This window comes from Bubalus kerabau, chromosome 4, assembly GCF_029407905.1.
Source record: "Bubalus kerabau isolate K-KA32 ecotype Philippines breed swamp buffalo chromosome 4, PCC_UOA_SB_1v2, whole genome shotgun sequence".
NCBI classification, from domain to species: Eukaryota; Metazoa; Chordata; class Mammalia; order Artiodactyla; family Bovidae; genus Bubalus; species Bubalus kerabau.
In genome coordinates, this window is record NC_073627.1 from 8,333,516 (window position 1) to 8,350,352 (window position 16,837).

Here is a 16,837-nt window from a genome sequence, read left to right on the forward strand (position 1 = left end):
TATGCAGTTTTCTTTAAATTATATTTCACAATCTAGAACAACAGCAAAACGAACAACCCTCACTGGGTTCTGGCCGTGCACCAAGGTCAGCCTGGTTCCAGCCTCCAAGGGGCTAAGGGAGGAGGGTGGGTCCCCTAGAGCCCCCCAGGACGAGGAGGATGACCCAAACAGGTTCTTTTGGCACCCGCCCCCACCCCCTGATGCCAAAGTAGTGAGGCAAGAGCAGAGGGCAGAGGGCAGGCCCCCTCGGTCGGCCCGGTGCCAGGCTGGCCAGGCTGGCAGCAACTCAGGGCAGCAGGGTTGCCCTGTCCACGGCCTTTGTCCACACCTGCAGCTCTTCTTTCCTGATTGGCCTCCTCTCTATTGTTGGCGGAGGAGGTCAGGACCGGCAGCCACCTGCATTATTGATGCCCTCTGGTAAGGCAGGAGATGTGGGGGGCGGGTAGATGGAGCCTGTAGCCCCCATTAGCACAGAGCCCGTGTGGTGTGCTGCTGAGGGCACGCCTGCGGGCAGCCGGCTCCTGAGGTGAGAAGAGGAGACAGACACCGGGAAGCCATGGGCAGGAGCAAGGGCAAAGCGCCCCAGCGCCCGGAGGGACCCGGGAGGCCCCCCTCGGGGGAGCAGGAATCTGGGTCTGCCAGCGCAGACAGCGTGCCCAGCCGGGAACACCGAAAGGGCCACCGTAAGGCCCACAGGGAGCCCAGCGCCAGGCAAGGCCAGGAGCCCCCCGGTGCCCACAGGAAGCCCACTGTAGGGAAGAACAGGGACTACAGACAAGCAGAGGTGGGGCCGCCGCCGGACTCCGAGGGGAGAGGAGGCAGCGGGCATGCCCGTGGGGGATGCCGGGCTAAGGAGAGCGGCAAGCGGGGGGACGGCCACGGGGGGCGCCTGGAGGAGAAGGGTCTCCATGGAGGAGGAAGGACACGCGAGCACGACCGCGGCAGGAGAGGAAAACGACGGGGACGCTCGGCTCAGCAGGGCCGCCAAGAGACACGGAGCCTCGACGGGGACACGTCGGGCGGAGACAGGGCCAGCTCCTGCCTGGACAGCGAAGCCCACGAGGCCCAGGAGAGCCGCAGCCAAGGTGGTGGGACCCCAGAGCAGAGGCCCAACTTGGAGCAAACGGACATGGGCTCGGGGGGCACTCAAACCAGCTCAGAGTCAGCGCTGGAGGCCCCAGGAGCTCCCCAGAACAGCGACAGCCCAAGCAGCAGCGACGGCAGAGGCAGTGACAAGCCCCCCTCGCAGCCCCAGAGCCCAGAAGGATCGTCGGGGGCGAGGCCCCAGGGAGAGACCGAGGATTCCGGGACAGACCCAGACTCGAGTCAGGAGGGGGCCGGGCCGTGCCGGAGCCCAGGAGCAGCCCCAGGAACGACCTGCGGGGTCCCTGAGGCCAGCGAGGCTGACCCGAGCAGAAAAGCAGCAGCTTCCAGCCCCCTCGAGGGCAGCCCCGCCTGCATCCCCCGGAGCTCGTGGGGTTCTCAGTACCCCAGGCAGGGCGGGGATGCAAGAGACGATGGGGTGCAGCCCGAAGCAGAGCCGAGGGGCGCCCCGCCCGAAAGAGCCGAGGTCTCGACCGCTCGGGGTCAGCGCCGCCAGATTGGAAAGGTGATGGGGAAGGCGCACGAGGCGGTGGGCGTGAGCGACGAGGGGTCTGGGGGAGACGGGCCGCGGGCCCCAGCGCCGCTGGCCGCCCTAGTGGCGCTCCGCAGGCTCCGCGAGAGGCCCCCGCCGGGCCCCGCTCTCCAGGCCGCCGGGTCCCGCCGCGGCAGCCTCAAGGACCGGCTCGTGCGCGTAGCGCGGGCCCTGGGGCTCCTGCGGTGGCTGCGGCTGCAGCTCCAGCGGCGCGCGGGTGGCGCGCGGGGCCCCGGGACCAGCGAGGGGACGAGCCGCGGGCAGGGGCCGCGCCGCCGCCGTCTAGAGCTGAGCCTGGCGGGCGTCGCGGGGCTGTGGGGGCGACCAAGGCCTCCCCCTGGCGGCGGCCCGAGTTCCCCGCAGGTTGCAGAAAGCCCAGCTCACGACCCATTGGAGGACGAGGACCCGACTCCAGATCCCAAGTTCGCCGTCGTGTTCCCCAGGATCCACGGGGCAGGGAGGACCTTGAGCCGCCGGAGCTCAGAGGAAGGGTCCGCGGACGCCCCCGCCGGGGAGGGGCGCGATTGGTCCTGTGTTGGGGCGTCTGCGGACAGTGCAGGGCGCAAGGCCAGTGTAGAAGGTGTGGCGGAGCCCCCCCGCGGCTCTCTCGGCCCGAATCCCCACGAAGAGCCCCCAGTCGACGAGAGCGGCTCCAGCAGCGAAGCGGAGCCCGAGACCTTGGGAGTCGCGGCTCCGGTGCATTGGGCAGAGGGCTCGGACCCTCACAAGGACCCCAGGCTTGGCACCGAAGCACTGCTGCCCCGACTCACCTTGGAGACCCGCCGGCTGCCGGAGGGAAGCCCCGGCCCCCGCGGGTCCTTGAGGGATCGGTGGGAGCCAGAGGACGAGGTGGAGGAGGCGCTGGAGAGGGACCTGGAGCTGAGCCTCGTGCCCGGCCCGGAGGAGCCTCCTTTTCCTGGAGGCGCCGACGGCTGGAGCGTGGGGGAAGGCCTTGAAGACACCGAGGACCTGGCCCGGCTGCGGTGAGTGGGCGGGGCCCCAAACCTGCCCTGCCTGGGTCACACCTTCTCCTATTCCACCCTACCTCCGATTTTTTTTTTTTTTCCTACCTCCGATTTTTATGGAGGGTCTCCTTCGAAGGGGTTTTGCCATGCAGGGTCGTCAGGCTGGAAGGGGCAGGAGAGGGGTGAGAATTCAGATGCCCTTTTTTTCTCTAATTGGCACAAAGCTTCCTTCTGGCTCAGCAGCCTAGTCCTGCCTGTAGCCCCCACGGTAGGATCTCTTGTTCAGCAGGGGCAAGTGGGGGGAGGGCTGTGTTATGGACGGGCTTGGAGAGGGTGCGGGACTTGGTGGAGGTGTCTCTGCAGCCAGCTAACCCAGGATCTCTTTCTGCTCCCAACTCCCTTCTCCTCCACCCCACGGCCCTGCAGGCCAGTGTGCAACAGCTCCGTGCTGCTGTGTCTGAAGAAGAGGTTTCACCTGGGCCGAATCTATGTACGGGGGACCCAGGAGTGGGTGGTGGGCTGGAATTCCCTTTCCCCTGGGGTCAGAGGGCCCTCTGGGCACACACCCCCCAGAGTGTCCCCCTCCATCCTCCCTAGGCTGGGTGCTGAACCCTGCTCTCTCCACATTCTGATGAGAGCTTTCACTGTCTTCCCAGACCTTCGGGGGGCCCCTCCTGCTCGCTCTGAACCCCCGCCGGGCCCTGCCTCTCTACGCACCTGAGGTCCTGGCCAGCTACCGCCCTGGGAAGACCCCCAACACCACCCCGTATGTGAACTTGCCCCACTAGGCCTCTGCTCCCACCGGGTGGCTACCCCAGCACGTCACACTGACTGAGGTCAAGGGGACTGTGGGCAGGACCTGCCTGCACCTAGGAGACCACAGGGTGCCCATCGCTGGTAACCTTCTCTCTCATCTGCTTCCACTCTCCTCCCCCAGACACATCTTTGCCGTTGCGGCATCGGCGTATAGCCTGTCTGAAAGCACTGGGCAGGCCACCTGCATCCTTCTGGGGTGAGTGGTGGCTGAGCCTTCAGGCCATGCTGAGGGCTGGGAGGAGGACAATGTGAGGTCCGTATTTGAAACTGCCCGTCCGGTCCACTGCTGAGCAGCAGCTCTGGACTTGCTAAGACCGTGCCCCTTGGGGACTTTTTTTTCTGTTTGGCCTCCTTGCCCTGGATCTATGTTTCTGCATTTCTGGGAGCCTCCCTTAGGGTGGGAATCACTTCCAGGTGGGCACATCCCCGCTTTGGGGCCCATTTGAGGTTCACCCTATGTGCCCCTTCCTGGAGGCCCTGCCAGCCCTTCTCTCCTGCAGTGGGCACAGCGGCTCTGGGAAGACAGAGGCAGCCAAAAAGATGGTGCAGTTCCTACACAGCCTGGAGTGGGAGCAAAGGAAGAGAGGGTGTCGGGTGAGGGGCAGCTCGCCATGCCCAGGGGTCCAAGAGGTACCTTCCCACTCCTCTGGGCCAGGAGAGTGGTCTTCAGGCCTCTGGCTTCTCCTTGGGGGCAGCCCCAGGCATGGCCTACTGCGGGGCAGGGTGGGCTGGGGAAATCGACCCCTCCGTGGGCCAACAGAGCCCCACATACTGTCCTCGTCTGGGATGCCTCATTCGGGGCTGCTGCGCCCAGAGATACTTGAATGTCCCCTCCGCCCACCCAGCTGGACACCGTGCTGCCCCTGCTCAGCAGTTTTGGCCATGCTAAGACAGTCCTCAACGCCAATGCCAGCCGCTTCGGCCAGGTCCTGGGCCTCTGCCTGCAGCAGTGAGTGACGGGAGTCCAGGTGGGCAGGGGCGCCCATGGCCGGTTCCCCAGATTGGGAGCCCGAGACTGCCACCCTTGGGTCCAGCCCTCGGTGGGCCCCGGGCCGCGTGTACCCTGGGCTCCCTCATCGTGTCCTGTGCCCACAGTGGACTCGTCGTGGGTGCTTCTGTGTCACATCACCTGCTTGAGACCTCGAGGGTGGTGTTTCAGGTACGACCCCGGCCCGCTGCTCCCAGCACAGGGGAGAGGGAGGCGCTGTGACCCTTCGTGTCCCTGGCCTGCCTTCCCCTGGGGGCTTGTCCTTGCTCCCCGGGGCACAAGACCTGGCTGCCGCTCCCCCTAAGCCAGTCCTTCTCCCCCGAGGCCCAGGCTGAGCGGAGCTTTCATGTTTTTTATGAGCTGCTGGCGGGGCTGGACCCCGTGGAACGAGGGCAGCTCTCCCTGCAGGGGCCAGAGACCTACTACTACCTCAACCAGGTGAGGGGAGGCGCTCCCCAGTGCCGGGCAACAGGACCTGCCCAGGGAGGGGTCCCTGCTCAGGGTCTAGGCGAGGGAGGCTGAGGGAGGCTCAGCAGGTCCCTCACCCCTGAGCTCTGCTGTGCTTGGCAGGGCCGCGCCTGCAGGCTCCAGGACAAGGACGATGCCCAGGACTTCACGGGACTGGTGAGGGCCCTGCAGGCGCTGGGCTTGTGCACCGAGGAGCTGACCGCCATCTGGGCTGTGCTGGCCTCCGTCCTGCAGCTGGGCAACATCTGCTTCTCCTCGTCAGAGGTGAGCTTCCGCGGAGGCGCTGGATTGGTGGTTTGATTGGTGCATCATCGGTGGTAACCTCAGAGTGCAGGAGGCCACCCGCAGGGCCTCACTGCTGTCCCGGAAAGTGGATGGATTTCCATCTTTTTTTTTTTATAAATTTATTCATTTTAATTGGAGGCTAATTACTTTACAATATTATAGTGGTTTTGGATTTCCATCTTATAAATGAGAAAACCGAGACTAAGGTCTTCTGCCTCTATACTAATCCCATCCCACTAAGGCCCCACCCTAAGACGGGTGCTTGGTGTTAACTGAGTGGCTATGATGTACCTGGGACTTCACGTGTGTGTGTGTGTGTGTATTTGGGTGGGGGGTCTACACGGAGCAGTTTGCATGATCTTAGTTCCCCAACCAGGGATCAAACTTATACCCTCAGCAGTGATAGAGCAGAGTCCTAACCACTGGACCATCAGGGAATTCCCTACATAGAGTTTCTTTTTTTTTTTTTAACATTTATTTGGTTGCACCAGGTCTTAGTTATGGCATGAGGGATCTAGTTCCCTGACCAGGGATCAAACCTAGGCCCCTTGCATTGGGAGCATGGAGTCTAAGCCACTGGACCACCAGGGAAATCCATTTAGTGCTCCTGAGAACACCGTCACATAAAGCTTATTATTTCCCCTCTAACGAGGCTCAGAGAGAGGAAGAGACTGGTCGGGGCCACCAGCTAGCGCAGAGGTAAAGTCGGATTCACACTCAGGCTCTCAGACTCCAGAGCTAGCCACCCCCCGCCCACCCAGGTCTACCTCTGGGTCACGGGCACCTTGCCGGTCTGAGCGTGGCGCTGCCCCCGTCCATGGGAAGCAGCCAGTCCACAAGCAGAGTGCTCCTTCCTCCCTCCCGCCTCCGTCCAGAGGGAGTTCCAGGAGGTGGCCGCCGTGTCCAGCTGGGCCGAGATCCATGCTGCAGCCCGGCTGCTGCAGGTGCCGCCCGAGCGCCTGGAGGGAGCAGTCACCCGGAGGGTCACGGTGAGCCCAGGGTCCTGAGCAAGGGGGCCTGAGCAGACCACCCAAAGGCTTGGGGAGCCCCGGGGTGGGCCTTGGGCCTGGCGCACCAGCTGCACATTCTCTGCCCTCAGGAGACGCCCTATGGCCAGGTCTCGAGATCCCTGCCCGTGGAAAGTGCCATCGATGCCAGGTAGCCCTGGGGACAGGAGAGAGCTGGGAGTGGGCCTGGCCCCTGCTGCACGGGGCTCACTCACCGTGCCCCCAGGGACACCCTGGCCAAGGCCCTGTATGCACGGCTCTTCACCTGGCTTCTGAGGATGGCCAACGCGCGGCTGGCGTCCCCTGTGGAGGCAGGCAGCACGGTTACCATCACTGTCGTCGATGTCTACGGCTTTGAGGTCACCCCGGGGGTGGGGCCCAGAAAGGGGTGTCCACCTCATCCTGGATATTCCTGGGGACTCCAGCAGCTCTTCTGTGGGGCGCACTCATGCACTGCTTGCCTCTCTGACCATAAGATGGTCCATGAGACAGCTTCAGGCTCCGTAGGTACAGCCGTCTGCCCTGTTCAGTCGTGATGTCACCTCTGGAGAGTCCTAGCTGCTTGGCCTTGTTGCAGAGTCTCATGGAGCCTTGAGGCGGTGAAAGACCCCAGGATTGGTCAGCCTCACTTCCTGTGTCCAAGAGGCGGGGGGAGAAGGGGACTCCCACAAATCACCCTGAGTTTCTATAAGCTCGTCACCCCTTCCCAGAATATCTGGCCCCCTCAGGCCAGGGAGGAGGGATGAGATGGGCACCCGTCACTGTCCTCTGCTCTTGCCTCCTCTCCATGGCACCTGTATGTGTTTATGTATATTCATATGCACATTTGTGTGTATTTTAGAGCATGTACACAACTCTGTACAAAGCTGCATGAAGCAGGGGCTCTGCTAGGCTTGCTGGTCAAGTGTTGGGGGCACAGAGGAAGGAGCCTGGAATTCTAACAGGAGGACTCCTGGAAGGCTTCTTGGAAGCAGCATCCTGGAACTCTGCTTATGAGAATGTGGCATTCAGATAGTCCCTGAGCTAGGCTGTAGGAAAAGGTGCCTTCCAGACCACAGGATGGCTGTGATCAGAGGCCCGAAGGCTCACAGCGGTGCTGAGGCAGAAGGCAGGGGGACAGCTTGCTGGAGGGGAGGCCCGACTGGGGCTGGGCAGCACTGAGGCGGCCGCACGCTGGGCCAGGGTCTTTGGACTTGACCCTGGAGGTGGCAGCATCAGCCCTGGGGCAGCATCCTGCCTGGTGCTGGGAGAATGTGGGCAGCGGTGGGAGCGGGGAGAAGGGCACCAGGCCTGTGTGCTGGCCCCCTAGCTGCCCTGGCCCCCCACCTCATGTGGGTGCCCACCTCACTGCTCATGTGCCCCCAGGCCCTGCGGGTCAACGGTCTGGAGCAGCTGTGCAACAACCTGGGCAGCGAGCGTCTGCAGCTGTGGTACAGCCGGCTGCTGCTGGCCCAGGAGGAGGTGCGGGACGGGCTTGGAGGAGGCCGGGGAGGCCCAGCTGTTTCCTAGAACAGAGGCCATTCCTGGCGGAGAGAGAGAGCACTGCACTGAGAGCCCTGCCCCAGAGCCCCTTGCTGTAGGCCGTCTCAGTCCTTCCGAGCCTCAGTTTACTCATCTGTACAATGGGAGGGTCAGCCCTGCTCTGGCTCAGATGAGGCCCCCCATGGACACGGGTGGTCTCCACAAACCAAGTGCTGGCTGTTCCCAGGAGGAGTGTCGGAGGGAGTTGCTGCCCTGGGTGCCCATCCCCCAGGCCCCGCAGGAGTCCTGCCTGGACTTCCTGGTAGACCAGCCGCACAGCCTCCTGAGTATCCTGGATGCCCAGACATGGCTGTCCCAGGTGAGCCCTTCGTGTTGGGGGACAAGGAGTGGGGGTGCCTGGTGACCAGGCCAAAGCCAGCAGTACCTCTCAGGGGAGAAATAAAGTCTGAGGTCCCGGGACCTTGCCCACAGGCCCTCAGCACATCTTGGGAAGGCAGTGGCCACACTGGGTTCAGATCTCTAGTCTCTGGATAACCCTGAGTGAAATGCTGACCTCTCTGAGAGTCCTCGCTGCAGGGGGGAGACCATCGTGCCTGAGGGGCCGTGTGGTGCAGACTATGCAGGCTGCGCAAGGGGCTTGGGGTTTCATCAAGAGTCTTTGTTATAAGTTCTTAAACTCCATAAAATAGCCTCTTACTGGATGACTTTTTTATATGTGAATCTTTAAAAAAAAAAAAAATCCCATCTATTTAATGTTTCATTTAAATGTACTGTATCCTTCCCCCTTTTTTATTTTCTTGGCCACATTACACGGCATGTGGGATCCTACTTCTCTGACCAGGGATCAAACCCACACTCCTGGCATTGGAAGCACAGACTCTTAACCACTGGCCCGCCAGGGAAGTCCCTGGATGGGTTCTTACAAGTATCTTTGAAAAACTTGCTCAGAAACACCTGTAACTGTGAGACCAGACTCCCAGGAGTCATTGCCAAAACTGCCTTCAAATCCCCCAGCCCTGTTTGTTTTAAATAATTTTATCAAACGTCTCTAAGCCACCAAATCTTATCGACTGAGGTGTGCAAGTCTTCCGTGATTTTTCTTGATTGTTCAAAATAGTCCCTGGGAAAGAGGTCGTGCCCTTTATAAAGACTCAGATACGGAGCGACCTCCTAAAAAAGCTTGGGGACCAAACCGAAGCTCACCGTGTGTTCAGTGCTGTGGTTTTGTGGGGCAGGGGAGAGAGGCACAGCCCTGCCAGGGGTGCCACACCTGCAGAGGCCTGAGCATCTCTTCCTCTCATCAGGCCACGGACCACACCTTCCTGCAGAAGTGCCATTATCACCATGGCGACCACCCGCGCTACACCAAGCCCCAGCTGCCCCTTCCCATCTTCACCGTGCGACATTATGCCGGGCCCGTCACCTACCAGGTATTGGGTGAGGGCAGAGTGACCCTGAGGAGTCGCCTGATGGGTGAGCGGGATGTGTCGGGAGGCCTCTTCCAAGGCTTTAACCATCTCCCTCTGCCTGGGCCCCTCTGCCTCACCTAGGGCATGGCTCACTGAGCTCTGGGCAAGCATTGCGGGTGGGGGAGTCAAGGCCCTGGGACCCTCCAGACCCGGAGGGGCAGAGCGTATGCATGGGACCTGGCTCTGATGACCTCAGGGAGTCTGCTTCTCCTTCTGCGCCTCCATTGTCCTCATCTGTAAAATGGGAAGGGGAACCTGTCCTATAGTATCGTCCTGAGGATTGATGTAATTACATGGAAGTGGTGGGACAGGTGCCTGGCACGTCCGAGGTACTCAGTAAAGGGACCTCCTCTCCCCCTTCTGAGTTTCATGATGACTGCACACCTACCCAGGAGGAGAGCTTCAGGGGGTGGGGGCCTGGTATAAATGGTATATTTGGGTGACTGGTTTGGGGTGGAACAAGTCATCCTTGTGGGTGGGAAGTGGTATCTCATTGTGGTTTTGATTTGCATTTCTCTAGTGATTAATGATGTTGAGCATCTGTTCATGTGCTCCTTGGTCATTTGTGTATTTTACTTAGACAAATATCTATTCAAGTCCTTTGTCCATTTTTGAATTGTGTTGTTTTTTTTTAACTGAACTGTAGGAGTTCTGCATATTAATCTGGATATTAATCCCTTATCTGATATGTGATAGTTCCTTCCATTTTGTGGGCTGTTTTTTCACTCTCAACACTATATTCTGATGCGCAAGAGGTTTTCATTTTAATGAAATCCAGCTTATTTTTCCTTTATTGCCTGTGCTTTTCGTGTCTATTCAGGAATTCCTTGCCAAATCCAGTGTCATGAAGCTTTCTCCCTTTGTTTTCTTCTAAGAGTCTTATGGTTTCACGTCTTACATTTAGGTCTTTGATCCTTCTATTTTGAGTTGATTTTGGTACATGGTGTGAGATGAAAGGCCACCTCTGAAGTTGGACTGTTAACAGAGGGAAGAGGCTGGGTCACTTGCCGAAGGGACTGGCTTCCACACCCGCCTTCTCTCCTTGACGTCCCCTCCCCGCCTCACATTGTCTCTCGCAGGTTCACAAGTTTCTAAACAGAAACCGGGATCGTCTTGACCCTGCCGTGGTGGAGATGCTTGCCCAGAGCCAGCTGCAGGTGTCCTGCTGGCCGTCCCGTACCCCCCGACCCTGTTCTGTCCTCCTCGCCCAGACAGTCTTGCCCAAGGGGCTGGCCTTCAAGATCCTGGCACCTTGAGCCTTTGGCCGGCCCACCCCAGCGCCCCAGGGAGTGGGGACGGGGAGCGGGCTGGGCTGTGGACAGGCCTGGCGAGCCAGCACAGTCCCTGACTCCCCCCGTAGCTGGTGAGCTGCCTGTTCCAGGAAGCAGAGCCTGATGAGTTTGGGGGCGGACCGGGCAAACCCACGCTGGCCACTCGCTTCCAGAAGTCCCTGGGGGACCTCCTAGCCCAGCTGGGCAGGTGAGAATAGTGCCCCCACACCTGACCCCCGGGAGTTTGAATAGGGGGCCAGTCTGTGCTCACGTGACTCCCCTTTCCACCCACGAGGAGCCATGTCTGCTTCATCCAGTGCCTCAACCCCAATCCAGGAAAGGTGAGCCCTCCCAGAACCTGGCCGCAGAGCCCTCCCGTCCCTGCCCTGCCCTCTCAGCACCCCCGCCACTCCCGTGCCCTGCCCCGTGCTCCCCACGGCTATGAGCCCCTCGACTCCATGTCTTTGGCTCTGCTGCACTGCCTGGCCACAGCTTCCAGGCCTCTTCGATGTGGATCATGTGGCAGAACAACTGCGCCAGGCGGGCATCCTGGAGGCAGTGTGTACCCGCAGCACCAACTTCCCCATTCGCCTGCCCTTCCAGGCTTTCCTGGACAGGTAGGGCCCGGGATGGGGGGAAGCAGGCACCTCAGGGCCAGGACTCACTAGGCAGGCCCCCCTGGAGTGGCTGGCGGACCTGGGGCTCCTTCTGGGGAAGACGGACCCACTTTCCCAGGGACCCTGGGCCGGCTGTCCAGTCCTCCCTTCTTCCATTCTCTGTCTCTCTCCTTCTCTCCCTCCATCTGTGTCTCCTTCCACTGTTTGTCACCCCCACACCTCTGCATGCCTCTGTGCATTCATGCACCTCTCCTCCTCTTAGCAAAACTCTCCTGGGTGTCTGGCACTTAGTAGGTGCTTTCCATAATCATTGTTGAATGACTTACAGACTGAATGGACCCAAGGGGCTCGAGGATCAAATGAGTGTGGGGAGAGGTGCTCGTGTGCTTGTTCTGACTTGAGTTATCCATCCCTGGGCAGGTTCCGGGCCCTGGGGACCGAGGAGCAGGGCGAGCTCTCTGACCGGGAAAGGTGTGGCATCATCCTGAACCAGGTGCTGGCGGCTGAGTCACCCCTCTGTCACCTGGGAGCCGCCCAGGTGGGTGGTGTGTGTGTGCAGAGAGGCAGGGAGGGCTGGCAAATGGGAGGAGCATTCTGGGATCCTCTCAGAATCTGGTGGTTCTTCCAGGTGGTGGGGAGACAGAGTGGGCTGGGTGTCCCTGATACCCCAGGAGAACGGGTTGCCTGGAAGGAGGCTGAAGCCTCGGGAGAAGGGCAGGGTGGTCCTTGCCTGCACACCTGGCCTGCCTCCAGCCCACACCTCTGCCCCCAGGTACTGCTGCGGGAGCCGGGCTGGCAGCAGCTGGAGCAGTGCCGGGCCCAGCAGCGCGCCCAGGCCCTGCTGACCCTGCACCGAGGCCTCCGCGTCTGCATCTCCCACCAGCGCCTCCGCCTCCTGCCGCGGATGCAGGCTCATGTGCGTGGGCTCCAGGCCAGGTGTGTGGGGGGCGCGGAGACTGTAGGCCTCCTCAACGTGGCGGGGCAGGCTCTGGGAGACATAGGGCCTTGAGGCAAGTCTGTCTGCCTGCATCCCATCAGCACTGGACTCTTCTTGCCAACACCCCTGCCCATACCTCTGCTGTCTCTTCTTGAATGCCCCCAGCCACGAGGAGCTCGTTACCTGCTGAGGTCTTGAGGTCACTCAAACCTGCTGTCTTGACTCCTTGACTGGTGTTTTTTTTTTTTTTGCTGCATTGGGTCTTCATTGCTGCATGTGGGTTTTCTTTAGTTGCAATAAGCAGGGGCTACTCTTCGTTGTGCTGCAACACTTCTCGTGGCCATGGCTTCTCTTGTTGCGGAGCACGGGCTCTAGAGTACAAACGCAGGCTTTGGCAGTTGTGGCTCACAGGCTCAGTTGCTCAATGGTATGTGGGATCTTCCTGGACCAGGGAGATCCCTGGATCTTGGGATCTTCCTGGATCCCATATCCCTCACATTGGCAGGCAGATTCTTAACCACTGGACCACCAGGAAAGTCCAGCTGTCCTTTTTTCTAGTCCATTCTGCACTCTGCAGCAAGAATACTCTCTCTCTTTTTTTTGGCCGCAGTGGGTCTTAACTGAAGCATGCCGGATCGTTGGTTGTGGCATGTGGAATCTATTAATAGCTCCCTGACCAGGGGTCACACCCAGGTCTCCTGCATCGCACGCAGGCAGATTCTTTACTATCTGAGCCACCAGGGAAGTCCCTCGAAATCGTTTCATCACCAGCAGGAACTCTGTACCCGTTCAGCAATCATACCTCACTCCCCCTTCCCTCCAGCCCCTGGTAACTTGCAGGATAATTTCTGCTTCTGTGAATTTGCCTATTCTAGATATGTCATCTAAGTTGACTCATACAATATCTCCCTTTACATCTGGGTTATTGCACTCAACATATTTTCAGGGTTTGTCCCTTTTGCAACATGTGTCAGAACACCGTATATTTTTTTACACCTGGAAATTGTTCCGTTGTGTAAGTGGACCACAGCCGTTTATCCATGTGTCTGTTGAATGTGCGTGTGGGTTGTTCCTGCCTTTGGGTTTATTGCAAATAAGGCTGCTATAGACATGAGCACGCAAGGCACAGTTCAAATCTCTGCTTTCAGTTCTTTGGGGTCTTTACTTTGGAGTGGAATTCCAAGTTATCTGGTAATTCTGTCTTTACCTTTTTGAGGAATTGCCAGATTGTTCTCCATAGTGGCTGCACCATTTTAGCTTCCGACCAGCAGCTTCCAGTTTCACCACATCCTCGCCAAGACTTGGTATTTTCTGCTGTTTAAATTATCGGCAATCTAGCAGATGTGAAGTGGCATTTCATTGTGGTTTTGATTTGCATTTCTCTAACGACTAGTATCAGATCAGATCAGATCAGTTGCTCAGTCGTGTCCGACTCCTTGCGACCCCATGAATCGCAGCACGCCAGGCCTCCCTGTCCATCACCAACTCCCGGAGTTCACTGAGACTCACGTCCATCGAGTCAGTGATGCCATCCAGCCATCTCATCCTCTGTCGTCCCCTTCTCCTCCTGCCCCCAATCCCTCCCAGCATCAGAGTCTTTGCCAATGAGTCAACTCTTCGCATGAGGTGGCCAAAGTCCTGGAGTTTCAGCTTTAGCATCATTCCTTCCAAAGAAATCCCAGGGCTGATCTCCTTCAGAATGGACTATGCTGAGCATCTTTTCATGTTCTCCTTGGCCATCTGTATGTCTCTTTGGAGAAACAACTATTCAAGTCCTCTGCTTGATTTTTAATTGGGTGGTTTGTTTCTTATTGAGTTGTAGGCGTTCTTTATATACTATGGATACTAAACTCTTATCAAATATTTGATTTACAAGCAGTCCCCTCTCTCTTATTTATTTATTTATTAGTCTCCTCTCTTGATAGTGTACTTTGATATAAAAAAAAGCTGTAGACTTATTTTTTATTGAAGTATATTGGTTTACAATGTTGCAGGTATATAGCAAAGTAATTCAGTTACAAATATATACATGCATGTATATCTCTCTATATATTCTTTTTCAGATTCTTTTCCACTATCGGTAATTATAAGATAGTGAATATTATTCTATTCTATATTCTATATAGATATAGATATATATGTATGTATACATTTGTAACTGAATTACTTTGCTATATACCAGCAATATTGTAAACCAATATATTTCAGTAAAAAATAAGATCCTTGTTGTTTATCTATTTCATATATAGTAATGTGTATAGATTAATTTTTAAATATTTATCATGCTCAGGGCTGCTTCCTTGAGGAGTCTGGTCTTTCTTATATCTGGAAAATTCTCAAAGATATTGTCTCTTCAGGGATCTACTAGACTTCCAGAGATGTAATTTTTTTCATTTTTAGGAGTTCTTCTTGGGGGGAGGGGAAAAAAAGTTCTGTTTCTTAAATAGTAATGTGCCAGACTCTATTCCAAACACACCTCTTAATTCATTTCATCTTCTTGTGGAGCAGACAGTCCAATAATTCTCCTTTTAGAGGTGATGAAAATAAAAAACACGAAGAGGTGAAGTAGGGAATTCTCCAGCGGTCCAGTGGTTAGGACTCAGCACTTCACTGTCAAGGGTGTGGGTTCAATCCCTGGGTGGGGACCTAAGATCCTACAAGCCACGAGCATGTCCAAAAAACACCCCAAAACCCAGAGAGGTAAAGACCTTATCCAAGACTGCTGTGACGAAACAGTAGAGGAAGGCGCCCGGGTGGCTGGCTCCAGAGCCTCAGGCCTCAGCCCTGTGCACAGCAGCCTCTGGGTTCACTTGCTCTTCTGTCCTGTCCTTTCCCCGTTGCTTGTTAGGTAGCCGGGCGCTTCACTGGGCTCTGGTTTTACACTCATGTCTTGACTTGGAGGATCCGGGTATTGGGTGTGAGCGTGGACTCCTCACCAGCCCCCTTCCCGGCCTCCAGGAAGCGGTACCTCCGGCGGCAGGCAGCTCTGGGGCAGCTGAACACCATCGTGCTGGCAGCCCAGCCCCTGCTCTGGAGACGGCGGAGACCACAGGTGAAGCCCACGGGTGGGGTGCTGCCTGGGGTGTGCTCAGGGGAGAAGCCAAGCCAGCCTTTGCCCATCCAGCTGGCCAAATGATGACAGTGACCACCTTCCACGCCCAGCCACACGAGGGGCGAGGCCTCAGGGACCACTGCTGGCGGAGCGTCCCGTCCTCGCTGCCTGGCCAGGGCAGCCTAGGGCCTCTGGGAGCTCATCACCTTCCTTCATGCCAGGGCCTGACTCTCTCTGCCGGCTGGGGTGCCTCCATCCCCTCCAGGGGCCCCTTGGGCTGCTCCCTGTCTTGCCCGATGACTCCGATGTGAGGGCCATAAAGCAGCTCAAAGGTCAATGCCTACACGCTGGCCCCATCTCCTGCCCCTCCCTGCCTGGACTTTGTTCCCCAAGGACCATTTCTTCCCTTCCTCCTGCCCTCTTCCCGGTCCCGGCAGACAGGCAGTGACAGCCACAGTACTTCGGCTGGTGAGGGCTCTGGAGGGCAGGGGGCAGACGCCAGCCCCCTGGGGTCCACCCACACCTGTTCCGCTGGTGCCCGGCCTCCTGGGAGGAGGAGGGGTCAGCTGAACTGCCCAGTGGGCGAGGAACCTCGAGGGAGCTCGGGGTGGCACTTCACGGGGACACCACCTCCTCCCATATCTCCCCCAACAGCTTGGGCGTCGGCGCATCTGGCACAGCATCGGGGCCTTCGAGACGGTGCCAAGCATGGTAGGTGGTCTGGAAGCTGGAGAGTGTCTGCTGGGTCATGAGCCTGCTGAACCTGGCCTGGCTTGAGGGGGAGCGTGGGGTCCCAAGGGTGCCGAGATGGGTCCTGTCCTCAGGCCCATCCATTGTGCCCCCCAAGAAGAGCCCTGGGTGCCCTTGGTTTCACTCTGAGGGTTCAGGAGCCTTATTGGAGTGCCCAGGACTAGAATCCTTGGTCTCTGGAGGGGAAGCTTATAGCCCTGGGGGTGAGGAGGGCCCCTGGGTCGCTGTGCCCCCTCCCTGAGTTTCTGGTCAATTGCTCCTCTCCACCAGGAGCTGGGGCGCTTGGAGATCCCAGCTGAGCTCTCTGTCATGCTGAAGACAGCAGAAGGTGAGTCGTGATGGGCCTCGTTCTTCCACGACCTCCTCCTCTCCCAGTGGCTGCTCTCTCTGATGCTGTCTCTGGGTGCCCCCAGCTCACTGCCCGGTTCCCTCTGCACTGGAGCCAGGGGCTGATGCTGGGAGGTGGAGGCGACACCAGAGCCAGTCGCCTTACCTGGGCGTTTCTGGGCTGCCTCCCATGTCATTCCAGGCCGTCAGCACGCCCGGGTCCAGAGCATCACCGAGGCCATGCCCCCGGAAGTTCCCGCCCGGCCCAGCCTGACCCTCCCGCCTGACATCAACCAGTTCCCCTTCTCCAGCTTCATCTCCATCGGCTTTCAGGTGGGCTCCCAGGCCTCAGCTCGCTGGCTGCTGCCCATGTTTCCCCAGACACGAGCCCCCAAACACAGGCAGAAGCTGTTTGTCCTTCTTTCTCCAACCCCCTCCTCCATCTCCTGTTGTGGGGATTGTGGATGCAACCGTGTTGCTCGGAACATCCGTTGAACCCACATCTCAGTCTATTGTTACTTATCAGCGATGCCACACCTTTGTTACACCTGCAGCATTGCCCTGCCATTGGCTGCTGAAGTCATGCCGTTAAGGCATGTTTAATGACAAGGCAGAGTGTCCAGGCAACAGTGTTGGAAACAAAAGCAAGATTCAAAAGTGCCCGAGCACAGTCCCGATGTTCCAGGCAACAGCCGGGTGGGTGGGGAGATGACGTGTGTACCTTCACACAGGAAGTAAGACTAGGAAGAAAGAGGTGAAAATGTTAA

At 58.3% G+C, this 16,837-nt stretch overlaps 1 protein-coding gene across 1 annotated transcript in view; it reads left to right on the forward strand.

Annotated features, from left to right (window-relative positions):
• Window positions 1-556: 556 nt before the first annotated feature.
• Window positions 557-16,837, forward strand: part of MYO15B (myosin XVB) — a 29,720-nt gene continuing 13,439 nt past the window's right edge. Inside the window, 25 exon segments of the mRNA XM_055579584.1 lie at window positions 557-2,619; window positions 3,028-3,091; window positions 3,258-3,367; window positions 3,539-3,617; window positions 3,892-4,011; window positions 4,263-4,366; window positions 4,513-4,576; window positions 4,730-4,843; window positions 4,976-5,137; window positions 6,034-6,147; window positions 6,258-6,316; window positions 6,392-6,524; window positions 7,531-7,626; window positions 7,874-8,005; window positions 8,952-9,077; window positions 10,196-10,273; window positions 10,477-10,595; window positions 10,683-10,728; window positions 10,880-11,004; window positions 11,425-11,542; window positions 11,777-11,940; window positions 14,900-14,993; window positions 15,648-15,704; window positions 16,014-16,071; window positions 16,273-16,403. Coding sequence (XP_055435559.1) covers window positions 557-2,619; window positions 3,028-3,091; window positions 3,258-3,367; window positions 3,539-3,617; window positions 3,892-4,011; window positions 4,263-4,366; window positions 4,513-4,576; window positions 4,730-4,843; window positions 4,976-5,137; window positions 6,034-6,147; window positions 6,258-6,316; window positions 6,392-6,524; window positions 7,531-7,626; window positions 7,874-8,005; window positions 8,952-9,077; window positions 10,196-10,273; window positions 10,477-10,595; window positions 10,683-10,728; window positions 10,880-11,004; window positions 11,425-11,542; window positions 11,777-11,940; window positions 14,900-14,993; window positions 15,648-15,704; window positions 16,014-16,071; window positions 16,273-16,403 — 4,530 coding nt within the window.